The sequence below is a fragment of the Crotalus tigris genome, unplaced genomic scaffold, assembly GCF_016545835.1.
Source record: "Crotalus tigris isolate CLP2741 ecotype Arizona unplaced genomic scaffold, ASM1654583v1 scf7180000018016.4438896, whole genome shotgun sequence".
NCBI classification, from domain to species: Eukaryota; Metazoa; Chordata; class Lepidosauria; order Squamata; family Viperidae; genus Crotalus; species Crotalus tigris.
In genome coordinates, this window is record NW_024096778.1 from 755,944 (window position 1) to 783,012 (window position 27,069).

The window sequence follows — 27,069 nt, forward strand, 5'->3', positions numbered from 1 at the left end:
AAATGCAGCAGCAGCAGCAGAAATAATAATAAATTATCTAAAATTATCTCGAAATATCTACAGAATGAAAAAGAAACTCTGGGTGGATGTCTTATTTTTTGAAAATATTAAATGCAAGTGTAAGGCCTCCAATGCTGATAGAATCCAAAATGGTGGAAAAGAGAAAGATGGCACATTTTTTTCTGATTGTATGGATTCAGTTACGTTATTCCATAGATGATACTGCTTTTGTAAGTAAGACAAAACAGGGTTTTGTCTTAAGCCCCTTCCCCTCCAGCTTTCTCTGCATGCTCTAAAAATCTACTTCAGAAGATTTCAAAATTATTGAGGTCATGAAAGTAAAAGAAATAAATACCACAACATAAGCAAAAACGTGTATCTGACAGTGTTGGATCTGTCTGAGTAAAATTTTGAAACTGCTATTTGTTTCATAGAACATGTACAATGGCCCTGACACATTTATCCAGTGGGTACAGCTCACATTGGATTCAATGAGTATTGTTTGACTTTTCTAGCTTCTCCATTTAAACCTCCCAAAAATCTGCAGACTTCAGATCCTACAAGGTCAAGCTTTCGTGTAACCTGGGAGCCAGCCCCTGGGGAAGTTAAAGGGTACAAAGTCACTTTCCATCCAAGTGGAGAAAACAGACAACTTGGTGAATTGGTACTTGGGCCATATGACAATACTGTTGTATTGGAGGAGCTGAGGTAAGCTGATCATAACTTTCTTCAATTTCAGTGTTTCTTGTTATAAATGTAAGCAGTATTTATTGAAATCCCTTCCCCATCTTAATGTTAACAGTCTGACATTTTTAAAAATCTATTTTGAAGTCTACCCTAATTACTGAAGACAGAATTGCAGGATTGAAATCTTCCAATAAAATACACCAGTTTTTCACTAGAAGATGAGATTGAGTCTTAGAATGTTGAATCTTTTTGCTGGATAATGTATATGTTTTGTACAATGGCTAGAATATAATTGTCCCATTGAAGCAATACTATTGAGTACAGTGGGCTGTAATGTCCTGCAATAAAGTCATTTCATACACCTCCAGTATATCTGGTGTATGGTACTCAAGATTTCAGAAAGCCTACTATTAATTCCCTCTAATTCTCTAAAATTTGAAGAAAACCTGTTATGATATAACGGTTTGAGTATCAGGATTAGGAATACAGCAATTCAGATTTCAATCTCTAGTCCAGACCCACATTTTTTTCAATTATTTTAGTTGAGTCCCTCTCTCTCCTAGCCTAATCATATTTTATGGGATTATCAAAGTGTGTATTTGTGTGTGTGTGTGTGTGTTGGGGGGAACATATATATTCTCAATTTTTAAACATGCTAGGGAAAAAAAACAGTGAAAGAATCTGCATAAACCATTTTGCTCTAATATATATAGCACATGTCTATCTTTCAATCATGCAGGGCAGACACTTCTTATAAAGTCAATGTATTTGGAATGTTTGAAGGAGGTGAAAGTATGCCTCTGATTGGAGAAGAAAAGACAACACTTGCAGATGTTCCAGATGTGTCAGTATTACATAAAGGTAAATGAGGAAAACAGTGCATGGTGTTCAATAAATGAAGTAAGAGCTTTTATAGAACATTGTGATAGTAACATCTATGTATGACAGTATTTTAAAGCATGCTATCTTTATGTAAAACCACGCAGTTTATCTGCCAGAATTCTCAAATGGAGAAGTAGGAATCTTTATGTAACACGTAGCATTGATTTTTCCATTTGGAAGACTTTTCAAATTATGGAAAGTCTGTTTGCATGCATAATTCCACCTAGTCTTTAGGGTTATTTTAGTCTGCCATTTCAGCACAGATTTTAGATATCTCCATTCCCAGTATTGCTCCCATGGCATTGAAATATGTGTAGTGGCGTGGGATAGACATATAGTACAGCTTTTTGATTGTGACCCAGGGTTAGAAAATGCATGATTTGTAAGCTATATTCTGCTTCCCAGTTTGTGATCCTTGTATTGATTAAAGTTCAGAATTTATTGTTTTACGCAGAAGAAAGTCATACTTTTAAATCTTCAGGTCCTTGGAGTAGCTGTTCTCAGTAAATCTGAATATTGGAGCAATGATGTGAAACATAGATGAACCCATCTTTAACTCTGATGAGTGTGCTTGATTTTACTCAGTGGGATTCCTTCCATGTAAAGATCAGAAGCTGCGATGGCAGGAAGCCAGAATGTTTTGCAGCTGATAACATGAACTTCAGAGCAAAGAGGAGGAGGACGAATGCATTTTAAAAATTACAATAGGTGTTGAAAGGATTGTTTAAATATTCTGTGCTGTTTTTGCTTTGTAATAAATATACTGTCATTTTCAACATATGGAAAGTGAACTCTCATTTTTATTCTCATACATTGAAAATCCCCAGTATTGTTTTCTTTCTAAGCATTTAATACTTTTTTTAAATGTGTGTGTTTTGTCACTTCCACTCTTTTATGTGTTTGTTTCTGTTATCTTATTTGTGTTGTGCTTCCTTTTGTGATTTAAATGTGAAAATATCTGCACCATCTGCATTAATTAGCAAATATAGCTGTTCATGTGTATATTAAGCTCTAAAGATCATTTCTAATACCTATAATTTAGACATTAAGCATTCTTGATTTGAACTGATGAATATCGTTGATTACTTATTTAAGTTTACTTAGGTTGTGTCCATCTAATCAGTATGCAGTACATATGACAATAATATTTTTAAATTAATAATATATGCAACCTTGGACATCTTTTTCATTATTAGCAAGAAATGAAATGATCATAGAAGAATTTCAGTGAGTTAAGACGTACATAGAAGAACTTCAAGTGAATTAAAATCTTCATTTTATGTATATTGTAAGGCAGGATTGGAAAAAAAAAGTTGTTTGTAACTAACTCAGATTTATTCTGATTGCTGCAATAGGCTTAGAATGTAAAACCAGAACTGAAGCAGATATTGTATTGCTGGTGGATGGTTCTTGGAGCATTGGTCGAACAAATTTTAAAACAGTCCGGAGCTTTATTGCTAGCATTGTTCAAGTATTTGATATTGGTCCAGACAAAGTGCAAGTCGGTAAGTTTCGAAGTGAATTGGAATATTTTGAGTTATGCTATTCTAAGACAAATTATAATTACACTACATTTTCTCCCCAGCTCTTGCACAGTATAGTGGAGATCCAAGAACAGAATGGAACCTCAATGCCCATTCAACTAAACAGAGTTTATTGGACGCTGTGGCCAATTTGCCATATAAAGGAGGCAACACCCTAACAGGTATGTATATATGTATGTGTGTATGTATGTATGTATATCCCACCTTTATTATTTATTCTTAACAAATAATTTGAGCAGCATACATATCCAGTACACCTTCTTTCTCCTCCTATTTTCCTCAAAACAACAAGGTGGGGTTGTGAGGTGGGGGTTGGTCTGACAGAGAATGACTGGCCAAAGTCACCCAGCTGGCTTTCATGGCTAAGGCAGAATTTGAACTCACAGTCTCCTGCTTTCCAGACTGGTGCCTTAACCACTAGACCAAATTAGCTCTCTATTTTGCTACTGATTTTTTTCAGCATACGTTATACTGGAAAAAAACGACTCACAAAATTGTATGATTCTAAAGAGTAGTACTGTATCACTGTTCCTTTGGTAGTCCAGTCCTCACATTTCCTATCTTATGAAAGAAACTATCTTGATCTACAGTGACCCCCAAGTAGGAGTGAGAGACTTTGGTAATTGTATTGGAGGTTTTGCTGCTTCTGTTGTGAATGGGCCAGGAACAGATATCTTATCTGGCAACCTTTAGTCTCACAAGAATAGAATTATTGTTCTAATAAAAGGAAAGTATAAAAGGCTTCCAAGTAGATCAGGAAGAACTGATCTACTAGTAAATTAGGCTATAATATTTTTAGAGGTTTACTTTCTGAGCAGAAAAAAGGCCAATAAATATTGAGTTCCTCATTTTAAATATGTGATTTCAGGAATGGCTTTGAACTTCATCTTAAGAAACAGTTTTAAGACTGAAGCTGGCTTGAGGCCTGGAGCTAAAAAAATTGCTGTCCTCATTACTGATGGCAAGTCACAGGATGACATAAATATTCCATCAGACAGATTGAAGGAACAGGGAGTGGAGATCTTTGCTATCGGTGAGTATCAGATGAAGAGGAAATCAAATATAGAAAGGGGTTGGAATATATTTTTGCTCATCTCTAGATGATTACTTAAATAATCACTTAAAATGTATTATCTCATGGTTTTTAAGGTATTAAAAATGCGGATGTGAATGAATTGAAGCAGATTGCAAGTGATCCGGATGACACCCATGCTTTCAATGTTGAAGATTTTAACCTTCTGGTTAATATTGTTGATAGTGTCACTGATAATTTGTGCAATAGCGTGAAAGCATCAGGTATGTTTACCCCTTTGAGATTTATTTTGTGCTTAAGAAAAAGGTGTCTGCTTAATTTCTCCTGGAATGTGGTCAAGTAGAGTTTCTGAACAAGATATCCATTTCTCTGGTCTACATAGGAATGCAATTCTTTTCATATTTGTTTTCTCTTGCCATGCAATGTCTATACCCTTATGTATTTCATATATGCATAGGGAAATGACACATATTAAAATGTTCAATCACAGAATGATTTTTATTAGGATGCCTTGTCTCATTAGAATCATAGAGTTGAAATGGAAGATTAAGACCGTTAAGGCCAATATGATGCTTAATTCTTGTTTTCGCGCCCTAAAGCAGTGATGGCGAACCTTTTAGAGACCGAGTGCCCAAACTGCAACCCCAACCCAAAACCCACTTATTTATTGTCAGGTGTCACGTGGGCGTGGCCCTCTGGGTGGGTGTAGCTTTGGTGGTCATGGCAGACTGGGTGGGTGTGGACAAGGTGGGTGTGATCACCTTGATGTTGCTTGTGGGGAAGGATGCACGTGGGGGCCGGGAAGGGTTGGGGGAGATCCAGGGGGTCTCTGGCAGATGGGGTGGTGGGCAGGAGGCTCGTCCTGCGGGGCGAGGTGAGGCAGGGTGCGGATGCCATTGTCACAGAGCAAGGCAAGTCAGGGGCCGAGGCGGCTGTTGTCTGACACCATTGGCCCCTGCACACAGAGGCCAGCGAGCGCATGGGTGCTGGGATGCATCCGGCCACGTGGGACCTTGCCGAGTTAGCAGGCGGCTGGTTGAAGAGGGACTGTTGCCATCTCCGGAGCATGGCCCGTGTGCCCACAGAGAGGGCTCTGAGTGCCGCCTCTGGCACGCGTGCCATAGGTTCGCCACCACTGCCCTAAAGCATTTTGACGGGTTCAGTTTCAGTTTGAATACATCCAGCAAAAGGGAGATTGTTACCAGTTTTCCAGATTTGCTCAGATTTTCTCTCATTGTGCACAGTTTGTTTTCCTATAACTTCTGTTAATGTGGTTCAGATACAGCTCCATTCACTACATAAATGGCTTTAATATTTAAATAATAAATACTTGATAATAAAGTGTTCTTATGCGCTTAAGAAAAAACATCTTTAGATATTTTGTTGCTTCAATTATGATTCATCTCTGGCAAATCTTCTCATCATCAAGACTTCCTTACCATAAATTCCATTTATTTCTTGTCCCAACAGGTGATTTGTCTCTGCCACCCACTAATCTAGTTACTTCTGAAGTGACCCCTCTTTCGTTCAGAGTGTCTTGGACTGCACCCACTGAGAGTGTAGATAGATACAGAGTTGAATATTATCCTGCCCAAGGAGGCACACCACAGGAGGTCAGATGTGGAGACAAATTATTTTATTTCTTATTTTAGGGGGGGGGGTATTTTGCTTAGTTTAAGATTCCTAAATTCCACTGTTTCTGATTAAACCATATGGTGAATATATGCATGCATGGATGGCTGGTAGGTAAGTCTTAAACTATCCTCAAAGTACTTGAGCAAAATGTTTCCTTTTTACATAGTACCAAATTAAACACAGAAAGGCAATAAGTGATATCTTATTGATACTGGTTCAGAATGGCTGGGACTGCTGGGCTGATTGGGTGCTGGAAGAAGAGATACACTGTACTTTATAGCAAGGATGGTCAGCTACGGCTAACTTTACCATTCCTGGGCTTCATCTCCCAGAATTCCTGATCCCGCATTAGTACCGTATTACTCAATACTAATAACAATAGCAATGGGTGTCTTTCTTGGAGTAGAGTCCTTACACTGTATTGCTTAACCAGTCCAATCAAGTAAGGGTTGGTATTAAACAGAAGGGATTGATTGGTTATGGGCATTAATTTAATGCTTATTTCCCCAATAGCGTAGTTGTGTTTAAGTTGATCCTCAGGCTAGTGCTAGTGCTGGAATTGATTATACAAAAATAATGTCTCCCATGTGGCAACCAGGCAGTTTGCATCCTACCATAATTATCTGGATGCCATAACATCCAGAATACTTAGGAGCATTAACACAGGCTTTTTAACCATTTGCAAATAATAGACATGATTAGAAGAAGCCCCAGGAGGGGAGGGGAGGGGAGAAAGGAAAAACTCTGTAGCTGAAGAGAAGTTATATACTGTAGTAACAGAGCTTTTACTGCATGTAAACATTATCTCTTTTTCCCTTTCCTATTTTCGTATATGTTTACTATATGATATATTTATTATCATTCTTTTGTATGTTGCAGTTTTATAAATATATATGTGTGTACATATATATTCATATTCCTATATTTGGAGCCACAGTTGGCTGGTTTCTTAGTGCAGTATGTATTTGAAACAGCCCCTAAACCCTCATATACAGAGAGATGGTAGCCAATTTATATACTGTACATATAGTACACTTTTCTGCTGTCTTCTGTGATTGCATATTCCAGATAGATTTCAGCCATGATGCAGTGAAACTTACAGTAAGGATATTAAGAGTTACACACCCTAATTTTCCAAATAATTCATATTTTACAGCTTTTGGCATCACATATATACTATTACATCTGCTACAGGGATAACTTAAGTCCTATTTTAAATTATTTAGTACCTGAACTAAGATAACTGTGTATATTTTACATTTATTTGTGAAATATGTTCAATTATATCTGTTTTTGTTTTATTTATTTTTATTCAGGTCTTTGTAAGTCGTTCGGACACCACTACTGTCCTCACTGGCCTCAAGCCTGAAACAGAATATGTTGTGAATGTATTTTCTATTGTAGAAGGAACCAGTAGTGAACCATTAAAAGGGACTGAAACAACATGTAAGTGAATATTCCAAAATAATAGACATACTGAATAATTGTTAGTGCATACAAATAATATTAATAAAATGTATGGCAAACATCCTTCACTTTTTGTTTGATAAGTGACTGGCCTTAGGTAGTGCATGATATTGAAACTGGCCCAAAGGTGCTTTTTCCAAAAGGCAACTGGACTTTGGTTATTTTTTTCCTTTGAAAATGTTTTGCTCCTCATCCAAGAAGCTTCTTCAGTTCCAGCTTCTTGGATGAGAAGCAAAACGTTTTCAAAGGAAAAAAACTAAGGAAGTCCCGTTGCCTTCTGGAAAAGCCCCTTTGGGACAACCATGACCTGGATGATCGAGAATCTCCATAGATGATATTGAAGCTGATATGTAAAAGTTGCCTACTGATTTCACATTGCAGTCCTCTGAATTCTTCCCAAGAGACCTGGATATGACTGATGGGGTGAGGAATGGAGATGTTTTAGTACTTTGCTCACTGTGTTTCAAGTGTTGCGCTTGCTGCATCCCCAAGACAGAGTTGATAGAATGTCCCTAGGCATCTGGGAAACTGATGGCTTTCAGAAGAATAACTCTGGATAGTCACCAGAAGCCATCTTTGTGAAATTCTAGGGATCACATGGGGCTGTTGCTACTGCACCACCTTCCCTGCTACACAGCAGCTCCCCTATTTGAGCTGCTTGACATTGGCTATGTTGGTTGTGGAGCTTCCCAAACTTATGATCTTTGGGAACTTTCAGCTGCCTTCACTGATGCTGTCCAGTCTGAGATGGATCAGGATCTGTTCCAGATTTGTATAGAATACTGAAGTGGCACTTGAGAGTTATTTCTGGCATGTTTGGTGGTCTCTTGCTCTCTCAGTGTCTGTCAGCCCGGGGTTGGGAGGGGGGGGACAGGCTTGCAGTGGATCTCCTCCTTCATCTGAGGCTGGTTGTGGTCAATGTTCTGGGGGGGGAGTAGATAGACACGTGAGAGGCATCAGATGTGATGTGCATTAGTGTTTTGCTTTGAAATGTTTGTTTGTGGCTTTCAACCAGATGTTAACTGCCTAGAGATGTATCGCACTTTGGGTGGTGCACATACAGTAAATTGAATGAAAGAATATACATAAACCATAAATAAGCCACGTAGTTTTTTTTTTTTAAAGAAATCATAACCTCTTAACATGTGTCCTTGACTTAGTTAAAAAGAGTCCAGGATTTAAAACAAGAAATACTGGAACTCTAATATCTGTAATATATTAAGCAAAAAAGAATTTGCCTATTGTTGCTCAGACCATGGAATGGAAAGAGACTTATAAAAAACATTGCATAAAAGGTAAGAATCAGTCACATGAAGCAATTGCTTAATAAAATTGACTCTTCGTAGGGTTTTTTGACATTATTTATCTACCTGATCCTTAACCAGGCATGGAATATTCAATTTGATAATTTGTTCCCAAAGGAGTGCTATATTTTTTAGTAGGGACCTGGGATAGTTACCTACCAAGCTAGAGACGAGTCACTGGCCCTACGCCAGAGGAAGGATGAGTCATCTGGATTCTGCTGCCTGGCCTTCATGAAGCTACTCAAGCTTCCTCTTCCTCTATGGATTTTTTTCCCCTGTGGTTTCCAAACCATTTGAATAAGTAGCAACAACAATTAAAGCCTGAATTTTAAGTTTGAGGGTTATAGGATGAAATGGATGTTTTTAGCATTATCAACCCTTCTAAGGTGGGCTAAACAAAATTGGCCCTGCATACTCCGATGGCATCACGATGCGATTAGGCATGAGACAAAAAACGCTTCTGGAAACTTTGGTTGTTTTTTTTTTTTTTAATCCTGCTGGTCACAAGAAAATTGGTAATCTTATATTAGAAGTTTCAGGTTATTTAATATCTACCTTGTTCACACAAATCTTAGCAAATAGCAAAATCTGCATGGGTATCAGTGGATGTGACTGTGCTTGAATTGGTTGGTCACAGTGTCGCAGTCCTTCATTATCCCAGTATAATAAGTAAAAGATCCAACAATCTCTCCTTCAATGTTCTGTTTCCCAAACCAGAAAGAAGTGAAATGACCAATGTTTGGGAGATAAAGGGGGAAATAAGTATATTGATGTGAGTAGCTGAAGTGAATATTTATGCTTTTCACAGTGGCAATCCCTTTGGTGAGGAGCCTGAATGCTTATGATGTCACTTCAAGGACAATGCGTGTACGCTGGGAACCTGTAAAAGGAGCTACTGGTTACATGTTATTATATGAGCCTGTCAATGCCACAATACCAGCAACTGAAAAAGAGGTAACAACGAGGGAGGGAGGGAGGGAGAGAGAGAGAGAGAGAGAGAAGATACGTATATTTGCTCCCATATACCCAAACAGTGAGATATAATTTGCCTTTTACAGTATAAAATCAAATGCATCAACAGGTGCACTATATAGTATGGCAAAAGCCAGGAAACTGTAAATGTATTTACTTATTTATTTATAAAAATTATAAGCCGCCTATCTTCCCTCAAGGTAACTCTGGACAATAAATGTTTTTTAAGAAAACATTTTTAAACATTTGTTTTTTATTTTGATATTTTTCCTCTTTCCTTTATTTCTTCTAGATGCGGGTAGGAGCATCAGTGAATGATGTACAGCTGGTTGACTTGATCCCAAATACTGAGTACACTTTAACAGTTCATTCAACTTTTGGTGACCTCATTAGTGATCCACTCACCACTCAGGAAGTCACATGTAGGAATAATACCATTTGTTGAAATATTTTGTCTGTTGCTTTAGTGATTAGTGAGATTCTATAAGTGGGGGGCTGTGTTAGCCCATGGTAGCTAAAAATCAAAAAGCTTGTACCTTTTAAGAAAACTTTTTAGATTAAAAAAGTGCTACCCAACTCCTTTTTATATATATCTGCAGTATAATTACTGCCAGTTGTAAGCACTTACCCCAGTGTCCCATTGCTCTGGTAGGATTGTACTTCCTAGATACATCAGCTAGCATGGATTATTTGATGACTTAAACTTAAAGGGTTAGGGTAGCTTTTTGTGAAAAGATACTGACATGAAGTATTTTGAAAGCATGAATGTTAGGCTTGAACATCAATCATTGGTATTCTTTTTCTAGTAACAGCTGGGATTTATAAAGCTATTTTTCATGGATAGTATAGATTTTGGGAAGTATTTTCCCCAGAAAATTTAAAGATAATGGCCTTATTATATATAATGTTACCTACTTGAATGGTAACAATGAGGACACCATTTTCAAAACCTTTGTCTTTATCCGCAGTTCTGTACAACAGTTTTGAAATTAAAAAATTTAAATTAGTGAATTAATAATGGTGTATTAATTTAATAATTAAATTCAAAGTAGGATAGGTTGGCTATATGTTATTTATTTATTGATTGATTGATTGATTTAGAAGAATATTATCTAAGAACTTGGGCAATACTATGTTTATTTTTCAGTACCTTTAAGTGGAGCAAAAAGACTAAGGCTAAGTGATATCACTCACAGCAGCATGAAAGTCAATTGGGATCACGCTCCAGGAAAAGTTCGTAATTACATAGTGAAATATAAAGCAGCTGAAGAAGATGATGTAAAAGAGGTAAATCTGTGTGTAAAAATAAATTAAATATTAAATCAGGATCATTTTATAAGTATTGTTAAAAAATAAACAGGAGCCAAAGTCCATGATCTGTAAAATTAAGATCAAATGATTTTAGTTCCTTTGACTTTAATACTGATACTGTGATTATACTGTATGATGAGCAGGATCATTTATTATTACAAGCAAAATATACAACTTAATTGGATGATATGTAAACCTGCATAGCAAAAAAAGAGGGGGCTTTTAAAATAAAAAAATTTTTTAAATGAGAACATTAGCATAGAGATGGATAATCAGGCTGTATAAAAAATAGACAATATTTGGTTTTATACTGATTCAGTCATTTAGAAAACATTGTAGTAGAAACAGGGAGAATAACCACAGTGAAAACTTGATTTGCCACATCTTGATGCAATGGAAATGGGGTTGTCATGCAACAAATTAAATTCATTTTGATTTATGGTATTCACATAAAATGACATGTTGAGAATAATGTAATTTTTCTCATGTGCATGATGACATCATCACACATGGAAATATATTGTGAGGGCCATAGCATCTCTTTGAATCAACTCAGGATTTGAATGAATGTGATGCTCACCCCAGATATCAGAATACTAGTTTGAACAGCTACAAATGGCAGATTATCCTTGCACTTCTCAAACAGATTGAATAAAGTGCCACATGTTTTAAGTTGATCGCTGGAGAAGTGTAGAATTTTATTCTTTCAATGTCTGAAAGAATCCCAGATAAAATACACAGTTTAATGTCTGATAATGTAACTCATTTGAAAATAAACATATTGCTTAGTTAAATCCAGGTGTTATTATTAATAATATATTATTAATAATATATTAGAATTCTAATATATTAGAAATAGTTGTAAACTTTCTACTGCCTGGGAAAAATAAGTGTCAAGAAAGAAATTTGGCTACTTTGTTTATTCAGGTGAAAGTGGATCCATCCCAGACCAGCACATCTCTTCCTGATCTTTTTTCAAAAACACTCTACCATGTAGAACTTGCTGCAGAATATGATGATGGGCTCTCTGTGCCAGTAGCAGCAGAAGCCACCACTTGTAAGTCAATGCTGTTATTTAATGGGCTTCTTCAGATTCTCATACAAAGTGTGTGGCCTAAAATATGGTTTTATAGGATGTTAGGATATTGTGGCGTTATTAGTTAAAACAGATGGCTAGAGTTGTGTGTTGCATTTGTGTACCTTTGTGTAAGAGTATCAGTGCTTTGATGATATTTCTATCAAGGGGCTCATCTGTTCCTTGGCTGATATGTTAAGAAGGAAGCAGTATATCCAGATACAAATATAAAAATCATAATGATCTTTGAAGCAGCTATAGCCTTTCAAAAGCATGGCACCACAATCTGAAGTGCATTATTAACAGGTCTCTGCATGCCTAATAACTGTCCATGACCACCCAAAGTCAGGACTTTTTTTTTTTTTTTGTATGGCTCAGCAGTTGCTTTTCTTTCTTTTCCTTTTCTTTCTTTTTTCTTTTTTGCAGGATATGGGTTTGCAACCACAAGAAAAAAAAATCTACAAAAGAAATTGTTCTCTTTGCATTCTTTCTTTTTCTCTTCTTTTGCGTGATCTGGCTACCACATTTATTAATCCACTGGGTTAATTGGCAGATTTGGGTAATTAGGCAGATGTGTCCCTTTTCCTTTAAGGGTGTGTGTTCCATACCATAAGAAGTGTGATATTTCAATGTGCTTTAGTTTTACATTGAAATTACACCTCTTCCTGTGAGTAACTGCTGCTTTCAAGTAATTTTCAAGGGTAGCCCCAGGTAGAGCATGTTGCAATGCTTAGTTTATGTATTCTCTAAATATTTTTAATGAAAGCTGGACAGTATTGTTACCTTGAGTTGTGTTTGGAAGCTGTCTAGGGCAATATTGTTGTTTCTTGTCACCACATGGGAATCCTGACTATGGACTTTGTGAAATCAGAACTCTTTAGTGCCTTCAGTGGACTGAGCATTTATTTCCACTGCTGTAAAGTTCAGTGGGTGAGTTAATAATAAAATGATGAAAGTCATTGGAAATTGGGGGATGCAGTTTTTGTGGAGATAATGTGTGGTTTTGGTTGGCTGAGTTAATGTGTAGATGATTCCTATGTGACAATACCATGAAAAGGTTTTTCTTTGTAAATATGAGGTTATCATCCAACAACGAAAGCTTCATTGCTTCATTACATTCGATAGTCCCACTTCTGAAGTCATACATAGACTCCATATCTGATTAAAATAAATAAAATTATCTTAAATCATTGAAATGAAGCCTTTTTCATTTTATTGATACCGGATAGGCTTCTTTTTATCCCATCCAGAAAGGTTGAAAATTTGTTACCAGGAGTATGTGTGGCATATTTCAATCTTAAGCCTAAAGATACATACTTTGAAAAATTAAGATTATTTTGATCTTTGAAAAATTAGGCTTCCTTCACTGCTTCACATGAACAATATTGCAATTGTGTTATCAGCCCACCATGTTCTAATTAGTACCTTTTATGTCACACTGCTTCCAGTTAAGCAATATAAGAGCATCCCTACAGGGTCATATTAGTTTTCTATAATAGCTGTACAGATGACCCTGGAGACCCACAAACAGGTCTTCTAGTTTATTACTACAAAAAGACCTTGTCTTTCATTCAACTCTATGACAATTAAATCACTTCTGCAATCCTCAATTAGCCTTTCTCTTTGTTAAAAACATTGAAATAGAGCTTTGAAACTTGACTTGTTAAGTTTTTCCAGCATTCATGGGCCTGAACTTGTCAGGTGTAAGTATTAGCCATAACAACATTCGATACATATGAAGCTTTATAAAAAGTGAAGATTGTTCTAAGTGGGGAAATTATTGTGTATATTCCCATGTTGTTACACACAAAACAAAAAGGTCTTAACTCAGTAAATTTTTGTATCTAGTGATTTAGTATATATACATAGACCTTTCTTCTCTCTTCCCCACTCTACAGTACCTGTACCAGCACCGCTCAATTTGAGAACAGATCAAGTCACCACAACTAGTTTCAGAGGGACTTGGGATCATGGAGCACCTGATGTAGCTCTCTACCGAGTAATGTGGGGGCCTTATGGTGAACGTGAAAAACAGGAGGTAGGAATTTTTGGATTCTAGAAAATGAGTACATTCAACAAGTGTGGAAGTGTTAGTCCAGTGATTATATGAAATTTAAGCAGTTACATTTACTCCTAATGAAAATCTGAGATACCCATGCCTATGTGCCCATGGATATTCTCTTGGTTACTATTGTGTAAGGCTTCCTTCTAAACCTGATTTTAAAAGATATTTAATTGAAAGATAAACAAAGGGGAACTTGTTGTGCTACAAAATAAAGTATCAGCCTCCAGCCTCATCTAGAGAGGATGATTGGGAGCAATCTTACCTCTTCTGGTAAGAAGATGTCTTGTGATGGTCACTCCCATATAAGCAGGCTCCATTGCAAACATTTCTGAGGGCGTTTCTGATATGTTTTCAAAATTCTAGAGGTGCCCATCAGCCCCAAAAGATTGACCCTTAAAGGTAATTAATGTTTGTCAAAATGATGGAGAATGCATTTGTAGCTAAGGAATATCAAGAAACTTGATTTCCCCCCCCCCTTTTTCCAATATGTGAGGCTGCAAGAATAGAATCCTGATTTCTGGGCAGTAATGGCTCTTCTTGAATCTCTCTTTGATCTTGATCTGCAATTTAGGGTCTGTTCCTTATTTCATCCTTCTGAATAATACCATTATTCATGTAGAGATAAAGGCCAATGCTGGTGATGGTTTTATTGAAAATGTTGGTTTATGGTGTATTTTCTGGAGTGATTCCTTCCCATCACATATAGAATCCCTCTTTGAGGGAGATGGGTGGTTTAGATAGATAGATAGATAGATAGATAGATAGATAGATAGATAGATAGATAGATAGATAGATAGATAGATTTAATTGTACCTCTTGAAGATGAATGGATTGGTAATGTAAAATTATATACGCGTGTGTGTGAGTGAGAGAGATGGGGGGGAAGACAGATTGACTCTGGGTAGTTTTAAAACCCACCACATATGGCTACCAAGGATAAACAATAACCTCACTTACTGAAAAACTCACTAAATAACAATGCAAATGCCTGGAGAAACAACCAGGTTCTTTAGTGCCTTGAGAAAGGCTAATGGTTGCATATCTTCTAGGATATACTTTACCATATTAAAAATGTTCACGATTGATACATGAATTGCTTGGTATGTAACCTCTTCTAATTTTTTCTTCTTTTTCCTCAATAATTCTTAAAGACAATTCTAAATGGTGATGAAAATACGCAACTTTTTGAAAATCTTATCCCAGACACATTGTATGACATCTCAGTTACTGCAATTTATCCTGATGAATCAGAGAGTGATGAATTGATTGGGAGTGAACGTACATGTAAGCAATTTTGAAATACCTTAATTAATTAGTAATTTGGGATGATTAAAGGGTACAGGCTTCACACCCACTTAATCTCTGTTGTATTTTTCTTTACAGTGCCCCTTGTGCCTATAACAACACCAGGTAGGTGCTTCACTTCATAACTAGCATGTTGCAAATTAGGACTAGTAGAAAATAATAGGAAAGATAGCAAATAGATATCCCTGGAAAAAATTACATAGACACACACAGTATATATATATAATTTATCTTACATGCTCAATGAGCATCTTGAGGCATCACTGAATTATTGAATACTGTGTTTGCATCATGGATCTCACATGCTATGAATCCTGAATAATACGCATCATGGATCTTGTCCAGCGTTTTTGACCTTGACTTTTTCTTATCATTTGTTATATTAATATACATACATCCTCACTTCCTCCATGCATTTAAATGAAATTCTCTTCACCTGCACCCCATTTTATCCTTATAGGAATCATATGAAATAGATTAGATTAAGAGTTAGTTGCTGACCTAGAGTCACATAGTTGATACATTGCATGTCTGTCATTTTTTGGTTCCCCAGTGCAATCTGGCATGGTAGTATTTTATAAATATTATTTGGTATATATTGTGAAGATATAATTGTTTAAAATCCAAATTTTAGACAGTTACATTTCATTTTAAATAAAAAACCATTTTAATTTAAAATATTAAAAATATTTTTTCTCAGACATGAGGACATAGATTTCATATGATAGTTCGGTTGTACTGCACATTTATTTTTTATAAGATTCTGGCTCAGCAACTGTTTTAATAATTTCCTACCAGTACCAACGAGTCCCCCACGGAATCTCCAGGTATATAATGCAACATCCAATAGCTTGACTGTCAAGTGGGATCCTGCCATTGGACGTGTGCAACGCTATAGGATCAATTACCGACCTGCTACGGGTGATGGTCCTGAACTTTCGGTAATTAATTCTCCAGAGGGAAAGCATTCTCTGTTTTAAAAAAAAGTTTTTTAAAAAGAAAAAGTGGTCTGATCAGTATGTGAGATTGTTAAAAGTTTTAACAATCTTAACAGACCTTTTTATATATATATAGTTTTAACATAGGTTTTAACATTCTGCACGATGAGGTCAAATGAATTTGCTTCCTCTATTACAACGAGGAAATATTGACTGTTAGATAAAAAAATTATCTCAGTGTAGAATTTTATTTGAGAGAGAGGGAGAGAAAAGTTGCAGGATGACACTTCTAGCTATGCTTCAAAAAATGCAAGATTTCTAAGATAGGCTAAGCTCACCCATAGAGAAAAACACATGTATCTGGATGTTAATTGTGAACAGTCATAACCATATACAGTTAATTTTGCTGCACGTCCTTGCAATTGGATTTTGATGAAATTTCATGTCATATTATCTGTCCTATTGTCCATAATAAAAGCTGAACAAAGGCCATGGGATCAATGAGTCAGTTATGAATTGTGATGATGAAAAAAATGGCAATTATGTGATGATATGATTTCGAATACATGTGCATAAGTCCCAGGTTTTGCACTGTGATATCATGCTATACATTTGTCCTAATCCTCCCTTTTCCCCTACAAATTCCTATGCCAGGGAGCTATAGCTAATAGCTTTTAATTAATCAGACACATAAGCATTCTCAGGTTTATGTTTTCTAACTGATATGCAGAATTAAAACAAATGTTTTATTTTAAAACACTCTTGCATTGACTGATGTCTTGTCATTCTTGTGTTTGACAAATAACCAGACAAACAATTAAAAATGTCCACCTAACATGTTATAAAATGTTTAATGAAACAGTTGCAGTACTATCGTTCTGAGCAAGAAACCTGAACCCTGAATCTGTACACATGCAAGACGTACTTCTTTTTCTAAACTCTGTTTAGTTTGTTGCCTTGCTATTTTTTCACGTCATTCCATTGTATTCAAGTCCACAGTAGGAGGAAGCAAGAACAACATCGTGCTTCAGAAGCTGCGGCCTGACACCCCTTACCGCATTACAGTTTCTTCGATTTATGCAGAAGGGGACGGAGGACAAATATCAGGAAAGGGCAAGACCAGTAAGTGAAACTATCCTGTGCATTTTGTTTTTCACTGAAACGGAATCACAGAAGAGATTTTTAAAAGATTGGGGAAGTTGGCAGGTTTTGGAGTTCATTGTCATATGACCCTTGGTCACTTTTTTAAAAAAATGCCACATTATCAACTTCTAAACAAGTTTTTCTGTTTAGTTTGTTGCCTTGCTATTTTCCACGTCATTCCATTGTATTCAAGTCCACAATAGGATTCAAAGTAGGATTTGTTTTGAATCAGTACAGGTAGTCCTCTAGTTAGGGCAGGGGTGTCAAACTGCTGGCCCATGGGCCGGATGCGTCACGAGGAAACCACGCCCACCTCATTGCCGGCAATGGGGGAAAAGTTCCAATACGTCACGTGACCTCATGTGATGTCATGAGTTTGACATAATGGATCCTAGGGTCAGACGTCGCAACAAACATTAAATGAACTGCCTCAAATACCAGCCATCCTTGCTCTCCCTATTGCATTTGTTAAATGAATGCACGGATTGTAAAGTGGTGCTCGGGTGGGGGAGATCCTGAGAGGCCTAATGCAGACACTAGCCCACCTGCCTTAGGCCTCCCAAGGTCTCCCCCAGCCCGAGGTATCCCATGTTCTCCCCACCCCTCGGGTGCCTCACATGCCAGCCCTTGCGCAGCTGGCTGTCTTGGCAGTGAGAAACAATGGAGAAGGAATATGCTGGGTGCGACTGCCTTTCATAATTCTGCTCCTGCCCTTTCTCCTTCCAAGGTTCCCTGCCGTTCTGAGGCAAAAAAAGGACCAGTTTCCTAGCCTTTCAGGGCTTCCTGCCCCAACGGCTGATAGTGGGGAGGATGCAAACCTCTCCTGACTGCTGTTAGGTTTTGGGGAGGCCAGTTCCTGCATGCAAAGGCAGCAGCTTCAGGACCAGCTTTCCAAAACCTTTCTCTTGCTTAACCACCTCCCTTCCCCAGAAACCCACATTGCTTCAATAAACAGAACAGAAAAAGCTGGGAGGAATGGACTTGTTGATTTCACCCCCTTCCCCCATTATATGCTAAAACGAAATTCCCTGTTTTTGCTGTCCAATCTCTATCCCTTTTAAAAACCTTTTCCTGACTCCAGGCTGAAGAGTAGAGGAACCGAGCAAGCAAGGAGAGAAAATCTTTCTGCAGCTTTTTCCCTTGAACTAGATGAAAAATAAAAATAAAACATCTCCAAACGTTTAGCAGAGTAGAGACTTGTGCAATAAAATGGCAGATGCTGGGTCTTTAGAAAGCTTTTTTTGCTGTTCATCTGACTGTCTGTAGGACAGGCATGTCAAACTGCTGGCCCACTGGCCGGATGCGTCACGCTGAAACCGCGCCTACCCCATCGCCGGCAATGGGGAAAAAGTTCCGATAATTTGTGCGACGTCAAGTGATATCGCAAGTTTGACATGCTTGCTGTAGGATCTACCTAGGACTTGCCTTTAAGTCCTAGCTGGGTCCTTCAGATAATAGGACAGCAAAATAGCTTTGCAAACACCCAGCGTGGGGTTGAATTGTTTCAGCAGCTCCTCAAGGCACTGCAACTGCTGTAACTTTGAAACAGGATCATATATAGTTTTGGAGTACCTGTAGTTACTTTGAACAGTTGTTAAATAGTCTTATCATTTCTTAAGAACTACCTGTATTTAATACCTAGAATTTCTTTCTGTAGCTTTCATTTCTTTCCATGGTATATATGTGTGAGGGAGGGAGAGAAGGAGAGTCTAATATAAGTTTATTTCTTCCAGAAAATCTTTATTGAATATGTGTACAATCCTTACACAGTTATTGTGTAGCATCCAACTTTCTTTCTCTGAAATAGGGATTCTATTCCCTGGACCCAAATCAGACTGAGGTGGTGCTTTATTTCACTTTGGATCATTGACAAATAACAAAAAAGCTGGATGGCTTCACCATAATTACACGTGAACTAATGAACTTTTCTCCTTTTCCCCTTTCCATCCATTTCTGTGCACTGCAATTTAGTTGTTTCCGTGCTCTGGACTTCTCTCTAATGCTGGAATGCAGTTTTGAAAAAAAAACCTCAATCTTATGTAGTCAGCAGAGTATTACCCCATGAAAAAAGGCTGTTGGAGCCATAAAGATAAAGTCTACGTTCATTTTCATTGTTGGAAAAACCCTTTGACATTCTCCAGCTTGCCCCTTAAAGGGTCATCGTTAAATATCAACACACATATATTAAAGTTCTGATTACTGTTGGAAAAACCCTTTGACATTCTCCAGCTTGCCCCTTAAAGGGTCATCGTTAAATATCAACACACATATATTAAAGTTCTGATTACTGAAAATATGAGTCCACCGTCTCCCCTATTTATCTCTTAAAAAGTGTGCTTTCATTAATGGTTTCCCAACTTTCTGCACTTTTCCAAGTATTTGGCTTGAATGAGAGAGGAACATATATATCAGAATTAAATGTATTTAAACTCACTGACCAAATGAGTTTTATTAGGAGAAATTACTGTGCATTTATATCTAAAAAGCTAGCAACTTTTACTTAATAGTGTTAATGAAGAATAGGTACATCTAACCCCACAAGAATGAGAATAATAGTTTAATAACCATGGCGTGATTGACGGGAAGGAAGCATCTTTATTAGTTTGGTTTTTAATTTGTCTTTAATAAAGTTTTTTTCCCGAATAGTAATCTATTGGGATAAGTTAGTCTGAATCTACTTGATGAAAGGTTACATCATTCCACCTCTTCTTTTTGTCAGTGGAGAACAGGTTTTCCCACCCAATGAGGTTAATGGTTTCTAGAACATGAGAGCATAGTTATATCATAAATAGTACAGTTGGATGGCTATTGAGTAGTGAAGTTCCTCAGCCGTCCTTAAGCTTCAGAAATAAAGCAGTAGCAGTAATAGCAGCAGCAGCAGCAGCAGCAGCAGCAAAGCAGTAGCAGAGAATTGTATTGCAATAAATTGCATTTTAAAATTTTCTTTGGATTAAAGAAAAAAATAAGTTTAGGTTGTCCATGCAATGCATTTAAAAATGGACAGCTGAAGTGGACATGGCAGCCATTCAAGTGTCAGTTTTATGCCAGCTTACATAACTAGGGCAACACTTTGTTATATCAATTTATATAGATACCCCTCTCACAACTGTGACAGGCTTCATATTTAATGTATAGAACTTTGATTTATAGTAAGGCATATCTGTATTTAATAGTTCTTTCTGTCTTATACTTTTCAATAACTTCAGAACCTCTCAACACCGTAAGGAATCTCAGAGTTTATGATCCAACCACTAGCACGTTGAATGTCCGATGGGATCATGCGGAAGGAAATCCTCGTCAGTACAAGGTGTATTACGTACCTGTGGCAGGAGGAAGAGAGGAAATGGTAATTGTTTTGTGTGCATATTTTGTACCTGTGTAGTTTTCTGTACACTTGCTTGGAGGCTTTTCAAAATGATGTTCCACTGAATTTGGGGGCCCTGCTTATGGAGCACTTGCCAGATGAAAAATTCCCCTGAGATTTTAGATTTGGATAAAATAAGAGGAGAATTTTAATGAACGTGAAGGTTATCTTTTACATTCATAGGGAAAGTGGTTTAAGAACAACCACGAAATTTCCAGTTACATGTCCTGTTTTAAACTTTGACAGGTAACTTTGCCTGGGAATACAAACTATGCCGTTCTAAAGAATCTCCAGTCCGACACTCCACACAAAGTAACCGTTGTCCCTGTTTACTCAGAGGGCGATGGAGGCCGGGTTTCTGATATGGGGAAAACATGTAAGTAGAACTAGGAGTTTTTTCCTCTTTCATCAAATGTTGGGACTTTGGGCCCTAGTTAAGATAGAAGTAGGTAACTTGCTGATTGTAAAGGGCCTACGTTTACTGTACTTCATTATGCTATAGTACAAATCATTGACTTAATTTAGTAAGGTGACTTAAATTAGTAAGCTATTTTTGTAGATATTAGCCCGGGTATAGTAGAAAAAATACAGGGAAACATAACTGAAATTCACAAAAAGGTCATAATTAATCTGTTTGTTTGCAAGCTTATTTAACATATGAAAAAGTATTTTGGGGTTCTCTCTTCCAGAGCTGGTCCTCCTCAGTGATACCAAAATTATTACAATGGAACTTACTTTTAGTAGACTGGTAGGGATGGAAGTGGGAAAGAGTATAGATTATTCCCCAGTGTCCAGTAAACTGAAGAGTAAGTCATTGTGGTGACATAAGTGACATTATTTAGGGAATGACATCCTTGTGCAATACAATGATGCCTACACAATATCTTCATGCAAATGACATAGACATTATTTACATAAATAACATTATTACACAAATAACATAAAGTGCAACTGATATAATAGTTAAGTCTTGTGATTATACTTCGTTCAGAGTCTACAAATAGGGGGATTTTTTTAAAAATGCAAATTTGTTTTATATGATGCAGTGATGAGGGGGACACCAAGAAACATCCAAATTTACAACCCAACAACAAATAGCCTTAATGTCCAGTGGGAGGCTGCACCAGGTCCAGTACAGCAGTACAAAGTTGTCTATAATCCATTAGCTGCCACAAAGCCATCAGAATCTGTAAGTAATTTAACACAGTTATTTCTAAAGCAATCTCTGGTTGATGAAAAAGAAATAATGCATCCTATTCCACTGTAAATGTCTGAATGTTCCAAATGTCATATACTTATGACCACAATTTAGCCCAAACTTTCCATTGCGAAGACAGTTGTTAAATGAGTTTTACCCTGTTTTATGGCTTTTCTTACCCCAATTGTTAAGTGAATCACTGACATTGTTGAGTTAGTAACACAGTTGTTAAGTGAATCTGGCTTCCCCTTTGACTTTGCTTGTTAGAGAGTCGCAAGAGACGATCACATGACCTGGGATACCGCAACCATCATAAATACATGCCAGTTGCCAAGCATCTGAATATTGATCATGTGATACTGTAATGGTCATAACTGAAAAACAATTATAAGTCACTTTTTTAAAGTGCTGTTGTAACGTCAAACAGTCATTAAATGAATGGTTGTAAGTCAAGAATTATCTGTAGCGTAGACATTCTTCGGGACAGCTTCATAACTTGTATCAGTTTGTGGAGAAATGCTTCTGTGCTTAGAACTAGTGCAGCGTAATAGTTAATTTTTTGGACTAGGAGTAAGAACATTGAGTTCAGGCTCACCCCCAATCATGGAAGCCCACTTCATAACTTCCAATATTAGATTTTCTGAGCTTTCAGTCCTTTGTTGATTCATGATCAAAGATAAAAAAATGCTCACAATGCATTGGGAGGAGGGGAAACAGGGTATAGGAAAAAGATAATAGTAAAAATTTAAAACCTCAGTATATCAGCAGATGTACTGTACGGATGTAAAAAAGTTCGGGCCAAATATTCTAACAGCAACATTTTGACATTTTTAGACATTTCACAATTTGGGTAGGGGGTATGTAGACATATAATCCCCAGGTCATGCATTCCAGGTGAGAGTTGAGGTAGTTTTTCGGCTGTTAACTACCCCTGAAGAGTCATTACTTAAGCAGTCTATTAAGCTGGTGAAGAATATTCAGCAGTTCACCATCAGTTACAGACAACATTTTAAGTATTGCTTTCGTTCTAGGTTATTGTCCCAAGCAACACGCGCAACGTTTTACTGGAACGTCTGTCACCTGATACTCCTTATTCAATAAATGTCGTTGCTTTGTATGCTGATGGAGAAGGGGATCCAAGTACAGGACAGGGAAGAACATGTAAGCAGAAAATCATGCACATTATTGCCCAACGCTGATTGGTGTGAATTACTCCTTCCTACCTAGCTCTCTAAATACACTTTGGTTCTTATATTCTGCACTGGGCCTTACATGAATGTAGTTTACTCTGTTTCAGTGATTAGAAGTATAGAATGAACATATATGAGGGAAACTTTGCATAGAAAATTTTGCTGTATTTAGTTCATTATGTCTCTGAATACAGGTTTAAAGTATATTCTTTAAACACTTAAAATGTCCCACTTTAAAGTCTTCAGAGGAATTAAAACCAGTTTTTATATTAAGGACTAAACTATGAATATCCAGAATTTGGTAAATGTTCATATACTTGTGGATTATCAGACACAGAGAGATACCCTAGTGAATACTGACAGCCAGGCCTTTTTTTGTCATAGAATGCCCAGAACGGAGTTCCGGCACCTTTTTTGGATGAAACCTTGTAGGGTGGGCAAGGCGGGTTGTATGACGTATGTGAGTTCCAGCACCCCCCCCCCCTTTTTTTTTTTTACAAAAAAAAAGCACTGCTGACAGCTATCTGTATATAATACCAGCATGCAGTTCATTGTGACTGAAAGTGACCTTCATGATTTCATCTTAGATTGTCAATAGTAACATGTTCAGATTGACATTTGGCCTTTAGTACAATATTTGCTATAATTAAAAATGTAAAACTTTAAATATTAGGATTTTATATTAGATGAGGTCAAGAGAGAGGCATCTTCATCCTCAAGGATGGTTTTGAGAGGAGAAATTTTGTCTGTTTAGGACTCCTTTTGAAACTCACAAGGATGATCTGCTCCAAATCTTACCCAGTGGATGGTTGGGATATGTAGATGTTGGAGGAATGAAGAGGACAAGAAAGGGAGAAAGGAGACAAGTTGAGCTGTGATGGTGAATTGAGGCCATTTAGCTAGAGTGAGAGTATAATTCGGTTGAATTAAGGATGCTACAATGAAAGAATGGGTAGAGTAGGATTAAAACTGGAGGAATTGTGGAGGAAGCAAGATTGAAATCACAATGATAGAGGAAGGATGTTTCTAGAAGAAAGAAAAATTATAATATAGAATGAGAAAGTTGATTTAATCATCCAATGAGATGAAAGTGTAATTTGAGAAAGCACAATTCTGTGTTTGGTCATTATAGAGGTAGACACACATTACTGGCTGTATCACTGACTATTTTATTTCAGTTAGTGGGAAATAAATAATGTCTAAATTTTCTATGAAGCTTATTTTATGAACATTCCACTATTTGTTGAGTTGGCCATTCCAGAGTGAGCATTGTTCCTATTTAGCTTGTAAAAGTTGAATAAGCATTAAATAAATTTATAATTCTCACTTAATGTTTTAATTTTTGTTTTGATAAATGCAATTGTTTTAGTTGAATTATTTTAATGATAGTTTCTGAAGCCACGAACAGTTATATATTGAACATTCACCAGGATCATGAAGCCAGATTAACCCAAAACTATTCTAGAAGGATATAGCAAATCAAAAATGTTCACAATTTTAAACTTACAAGGGCTCATAAGATTGGATTGCATAAATAAATGTTATTAAGTTAACCACTTTGAAAAATTCTATTATTTATTTATTTATTTATTATTATTTTGTTTGCTGTTTTCTACCTTGTTAAAGCAGTGATGTTAAGAAAAGTAATTTTAGCTGCCCATGCTCATAATTGCTCAGTATCCATACTGCGTTGATTCAAGATCTAGTTGTCATCAAAAGCAGTGCATTTTTCAAACTGAGCATCATTTGAAAATTACTGAGTTAGAATCAGCCAGTGGAATTAATTGACGCACAAAGTTAATGTTAAGGATGTGCAAAATATTCTGTGTACAGAATCTCTGGTTTCAGATGGGCTGCTGCCAAAAAAAAAAAAAAAAAAAAACCTGCTTATTGTATGTGTCTGCTGTATGCATGGAGTGGAACAGCTGTTTTTTTTCACAAGTAGGGAAAAAGCCAGGAAGACTAAGAAGAGATTGAGAAGCAAGAGAAGAAATAATTGGGGGATTGGTGGGCAAATGAGAGATGCAGTGATAGGAGCGGTTAAGTGGATGAGGGGAAAGGTACCCGTTCTGGATTTTGTTTTATCCAAGTTTCAGTTCTTCCAAACTGGCTAATCCAAAATAGTTTTGGATCACAATCTCTAGAATGCAGTTATTTGTTCTGGATTAAAAAGACATAATTTCCCCATTTTATACATGCCCCTGTAAAGTATTTGCAGGTTCCATGGTTTAAGAAGATTACTACACTGAATTTATTTTATATTTAATGTTCATTTGTTTTAGTGCCTCGTAGTGGACCCAGGAACATAAGAGTATTTGATCCAACAACAAACAGTCTTTCTGTTCAGTGGGATCATGCAGATGGACCTGTGCAGCAATATAGAATTATATATAGTTCTATTTCTGGGGACCCCATAGATGAATATGTAAGTTCATATTTTTTTAATATATGTAATTGTTGCTTTACTATTACTTTGCTGCTGCAAGGTAATGGTTGCATTAACTGTTAATTTCAGTGCCTTATTGTGTGGAAGTTGTTGAATGAAAAATGAAATGAAAAATACTATTTTCTCATTACATAATTACAGGTGGTCATGCCCTATATCCAAGACAAGGCTACTCAGTTACATATAGACAATAATTTCTTGGAAGAAATACATAGAACTATTTGTTTAGTCTTTGTATTCTCCAGTGAAACTAATTTTACAAATCTTAATAGTATTTCAAACTGCTTACTAAAAAGGGCAAAACCATTCCATCCTCTGAAATAAAACTATTAGAAATAGATCTTGCCCTATTGCAACCATTAGGCTAGACTCCATCACAAGTAGCGTAAACGAATTGAAATAAATGGTGGTGTTAGTCATGGTATGCTTGTTCCACTAATTCAGCTGGGTTTAAAAAGTCCACCTGCAACCTACATTTTAACCCACATAGTAATCTTCACCTAAACCTTGGAGATGTTCTGATTGCTTGCACCTGATACTACTGAAAAAACTTGCCCAAGTAAACTGCAGAGACTTGTCCAGCAGTCTCTGAGAACCAGACTTTGAACGAAAGAAAAACTATATATAACTCAAGAGCAGAAAATATAGGCAGGGATTATTTCTGGGATCTGTTCAAAGATGATCAAGAACCAGAAAATACATATTTGTAGAAGCAAATTCTATCCACCTCCATTGGAGGAATAATTTCAGTTGATTCATTTCTAATGACCGTGATATATCTCTGTTTTATAACCATGAGCATCAGGAATGAGTTTTGGCTCTCAATTTTTGTTTTAGGCATTCTTCCAATATTTTTTATAGTTTATAACTTCCTACTCCAAATTTAGTAGCAAATTTTTGACAATATGCTTTAGCCAGTTTATTTCCCATAGGGAGGTTAAAGGCATGTTGACTTCTGTACAAATATACATATATAGGCATAGTTATGATTATTGCTTATTTCTGAATGAACCTATAGTATATTTTGCTATGTCTTGGTACTATACTTGAAAAAAATATGTAGTATGGCGTAAGAAGGAAAAAAAACATGAATGGCCAATCTGTGGGAAAAAAAAGGATATTATTGCATTGTTGTATTGTATTGTTGTATTATTGGTTTTATTATATATATTATGTAACTGTGATTAAGGCAGTATACAATCTCCTAATAGAATAAAAACAAATATATATGAATTACTGAAATAAATTTTAATCTTCATGTTTAAGGCTGTATCTAGTTCCATCTTTAGATGATTCTTCCCCTTATACTGTTAAACTATGCAATTTAATACAAATGGTAACAGGCATAACTCCTCAACATGTGTTTAATGTGATGGGTGGACCAAAATAAAAGATTATCTTCTTGTTTAGTCCAGTGTGTTTACATACTACAACTTATATGGTTGGTAAATTATTAATAATTACTAATTTATTAATTGTACGCTATTTCCCCGATTGTAATTTGTTTTAG

The 27,069-nt window shown here is 36.5% G+C and overlaps 1 protein-coding gene across 8 annotated transcripts in view; it reads left to right on the plus strand.

Moving 5' to 3' along the window:
• COL12A1 (collagen type XII alpha 1 chain) overlaps positions 1–27,069 on the plus strand; it is a 135,524-nt gene that overhangs the window by 64,457 nt on the left and 43,998 nt on the right. For 5 of the 8 annotated variants that reach the window (XM_039346632.1, XM_039346633.1, XM_039346630.1 and 2 more), the window contains 22 exons: positions 516–708; positions 1,427–1,548; positions 2,925–3,074; positions 3,155–3,274; positions 3,982–4,146; positions 4,263–4,409; positions 5,617–5,759; positions 7,098–7,227; positions 9,361–9,506; positions 9,817–9,946; positions 10,672–10,811; positions 11,763–11,892; positions 13,809–13,948; positions 15,127–15,259; positions 15,359–15,385; positions 16,079–16,221; positions 17,211–17,340; positions 20,568–20,707; positions 20,972–21,101; positions 21,772–21,914; positions 22,955–23,084; positions 25,396–25,538. In XM_039346632.1, the coding sequence (XP_039202566.1) occupies positions 516–708; positions 1,427–1,548; positions 2,925–3,074; positions 3,155–3,274; positions 3,982–4,146; positions 4,263–4,409; positions 5,617–5,759; positions 7,098–7,227; positions 9,361–9,506; positions 9,817–9,946; positions 10,672–10,811; positions 11,763–11,892; positions 13,809–13,948; positions 15,127–15,259; positions 15,359–15,385; positions 16,079–16,221; positions 17,211–17,340; positions 20,568–20,707; positions 20,972–21,101; positions 21,772–21,914; positions 22,955–23,084; positions 25,396–25,538 (2,975 nt within the window). The remainder of the gene's footprint in view (positions 1–515; positions 709–1,426; positions 1,549–2,924; positions 3,075–3,154; positions 3,275–3,981; positions 4,147–4,262; positions 4,410–5,616; positions 5,760–7,097; positions 7,228–9,360; positions 9,507–9,816; positions 9,947–10,671; positions 10,812–11,762; positions 11,893–13,808; positions 13,949–15,126; positions 15,260–15,358; positions 15,386–16,078; positions 16,222–17,210; positions 17,341–20,567; positions 20,708–20,971; positions 21,102–21,771; positions 21,915–22,954; positions 23,085–25,395; positions 25,539–27,069) is intronic. The other 3 variants (XM_039346637.1, XM_039346635.1, XM_039346636.1) reach the window with 1 other exon arrangement.